The following is a 3330-nucleotide window of genomic DNA, read 5'->3' as shown; positions in this document are numbered from 1 at the left end:
CCGAGGTTCTCGTTGTTCGCTCATCCATCTTGAACTTGAGCTGAATACTGCAAGTTCCAGAGAACATCTTCTATCGATGGACGCTGACCAATATCTTCAGATAGACAGTTTATGACGATCTCAACTGCAGTTTTTAAGGACTCATAGGCAAAAGTACCTCTAATGGAAGGATCACTTTCCCCCCTCAGTTTTTTCGGGCCTTCTGCTAGGCCTCTCTCTAGCTGTGAACCACAAAAAACATACATAAACTTTTAAAAAATTACTAAAATTTCAACATACTATTATGAACTAAAAATCTATTCATGATTCAATCTTGATGTCTAATGGCGTGTCACAACTCGCAATCATGGGTTCAAAATTTCCTAATACAAGGAATTCATTTCGTTAACATATTACCAAAACCTTCTTTCTCCAGTTATTAAAGGAGTTTTTTTTTTTTTTTTAAATAATCCAAACACTTGGATATTTTCTGAAGAGATTTCCATGTTTTTAAAAAACTAGAAATATGTTTTAGAAATAGCTGATTAATAGCTTAGAAATAGTTTAAAAAAAAACATTTCAATTTCTCTCTCTAAATGCATTAATAGTAAAATGGAGGAATGGGTTGTTTACCTTAAGTTTCAAGACATCCAATTCTGTCTGAGATGTGATGGATTTCCTGAAATAATTTCTAGTAGAATAACTCCCAGCTGATAAACATCTTCTTTATCACCATGTCCAGTACTGCACATAAAGAAAGTAAAAACCAATTCGCACTGAATTCACCGTAACATGCTTGGTGGTCATCACTATATACACTCCCACATGTAAGAAATATAAATGCTTTTTAGGCTGATGATGATCAACTACACTTAATTTTGATTTGGGTTTTATATAAGACACACTCCAGCTATAAGCATTATATAAAAAAAGGTGGTTGTTTACCTGTCAAGATCGCCAAGTTCTACTCCATTGAAAGGGCTTTCAGAACCGACCTACATTATTAAAGATGAAAATTAGCTGAAATTGAGACCTTTTGGTTCAAACAAAAAAAAAGATCAATAAAATTAGGGGTGCATTAAGTAAATGTGGATACTTCATATTAACAAAAAATAAAAACTGAACTATTCACTCTAAGTGGAGCTGACCTTAGTGATCTTATTGATAAATGGTCTTGGAAGCTTATAATCACTAATTTTGGCTATGAGATTTTCATCCAACAAAATATTCTTTATATTAAAATTATTTCTTAAACCAGGCATAATTCTTGTATGCAAGAATTGGATTCCTCTCGCAATTCCCGTAGCAGCAGCTAATCTTTGTGGCCATTTCAGCATCTCTTACTTTCGTCGTTCTGCCAAATAAATTATAAGAATTGAAATCTTATGATATTTCAGATATTAATGGCTGAAAAGCAATAGGATAATGGTTATTCCCCTTACCAGTAAGATGACTCCTCAGTGTCCCATTTGAAACGTATTCGAAGACATGAAAGATGGTATCAGTGGCATTAGGGGATTCCTCATAAGTGACAAAGCAATGTCCAAGAATGCTGACCTAATGGCAATGTCTGAGCTTTGAAATTACTTCCATTTGCTGTTTTAAGATTTTAAGAGCATGCCTTTGCTTTAGTTTCAGACATCTCACCACGACCACTGATCCGTCACTGAGCCAGCCATTGTACAGCTAAAATTGCAAAAGAAGCCAAGATGATGTGAAATTATTCAGATGTCAACATTGAAAGTGAAGCAGTTTGTGTCTAGTAGAGATGATGTTTTAACCATATTAATTTACAAAATTCTATCAAATTCATGGAGATATGACGATGGAATCATCACCCAAAGTCAGAAAAGAATAATAACTTCCAGTTTTTCAAATATTGTATATTGGTCCAGTAAGATACACCATAATCAGGAAAGGTTACTGCAACATATGAAAATGGGAATGTTATCCCTATTTCTGGGACATTAAATAGAACAGTCCAAATCTTTTGTCTTTTTCATTTATTTTAATTCGTGAGTACATGTATGGCATCTGAAATCCTCCTACGAGATGCCCATGTCTGAAACTCTAATGACATAGACATTACAAGAAAACTGTAATTTACTGTCCTCTTGATTTACTTTAGTTCATGAGCTATAGCTCCCAAATTTGTCTTACGTAGGTAGAAAAATCACTTGGTATGTTTTATGAATTAGGTTAAAAATATAACTAGTGATTGAAAGACACCATTTAGAGAGAGATATGGTAGTGCTTAAAATCTTATCATTGCTCAAGAAGTCAACCCAAAGCAAAAGTGGGTTGAATCATGCAGTCAATGATTTACCCAGGGAGTTGATTGCATCGGGTGGATCAACGAGTTTTATTGACTCAGTAGATCTGAAATCAAGTTGATTTGTGCGAGTCAATGATTGACCAAAGGAAGTTTCAAACATAGAAAAAGTAAATCCAATCAACTACTTGTGAAAATATAAACCAGAGCATTGATGCATTTTGAAGGATCCAACTTTTCACTACATGAAATTATAAAAGTGAGGAAACTCAAAATGAACTGACAATAACAAATCATACAAGTGAAAATAAATATTTTTTGATAGAGTTGAACACTGTTACCGACTGAATTAAGCCTATAATGTATGCAAATAACCTACATTACTTTGAGATCTTTACCATGAGCGAGTGTGATTACTTGTTCAAATTTTGAGAAAATAAAAAATTCGGAAACCAGCTTAGTTATGTGGAATCCGTCAGACAAATTTTAACTGTAAACACCTAAAAAAATTTCTTCTTTGCTCTTGATCCATTCATAACTTGGGAGTTAGGCTGCTAAGGGAATGGAGAACTGGTAAGGAGGATAACTTTATATAAAATTCGCTACCTGTGGACCCCGATCCGAGAGGATGGGTGCTGAGGACATGAGATCCTCTACAATCCTCAAAGATCTCCACATGTGAATGAGAGCTCTACCAAGGAACTCTCAAAATAAGTGACACTCTCATAGCCTAGCACGAGTGGTGATAAATGACATACCTCTTGATCCAAGGATAAATCCTCAAACCAAGACGTACCTAAAACAAACTCAGAGTCGTCATCCATGGATAGGCCATGGAACTCCAAAACAAATCCTCTGTGCAATAGATAACCAGAAATATATATATATATATATATGAGCTCGTGCCTGGTTACGAATGGAGAAGGACCGAAGAGCACCCTCAATTCATCCGAATACAAGCACTTGGTCTCTTATGCCATTTTTTATTAACTCCAAGAATTTTGGGCAAAATCATGTGAAATGGGAACGAAATATCCCTGAGAAAACGTCTACCTAATCATGCATGTCCCGGGGATTAA

General features: G+C 35.0%; 1 protein-coding gene across 1 annotated transcript; it reads right to left on the bottom strand.

The window, feature by feature from the left end:
* LOC143883764 (putative LRR receptor-like serine/threonine-protein kinase At1g14390) lies at window positions 1-2250 on the bottom strand. Its single transcript, XM_077387079.1, has 5 exons — window positions 1422-2250; window positions 1128-1333; window positions 925-974; window positions 613-723; window positions 1-221 (listed from the first exon to the last, which is right to left on the bottom strand). The coding sequence occupies exons 2-4, from the start codon at window positions 1314-1316 to the stop codon at window positions 621-623; spliced, it is 342 nt and encodes a 113-aa protein (XP_077243194.1). The 5' UTR covers window positions 1317-1333; window positions 1422-2250; the 3' UTR covers window positions 1-221; window positions 613-620.
* Window positions 2251-3330: the final 1080 nt, after the last annotated feature.

Source organism: Tasmannia lanceolata, unplaced genomic scaffold, assembly GCF_043159265.1.
Source record: "Tasmannia lanceolata isolate RefF3 unplaced genomic scaffold, GAP_Taslan_0.1 ptg000008l, whole genome shotgun sequence".
Taxonomy (NCBI): domain Eukaryota; kingdom Viridiplantae; phylum Streptophyta; class Magnoliopsida; order Canellales; family Winteraceae; genus Tasmannia; species Tasmannia lanceolata.
Note: the sequence above shows the minus strand (reverse complement) of the source record. Positions and strands in the feature narration are given on the sequence as shown.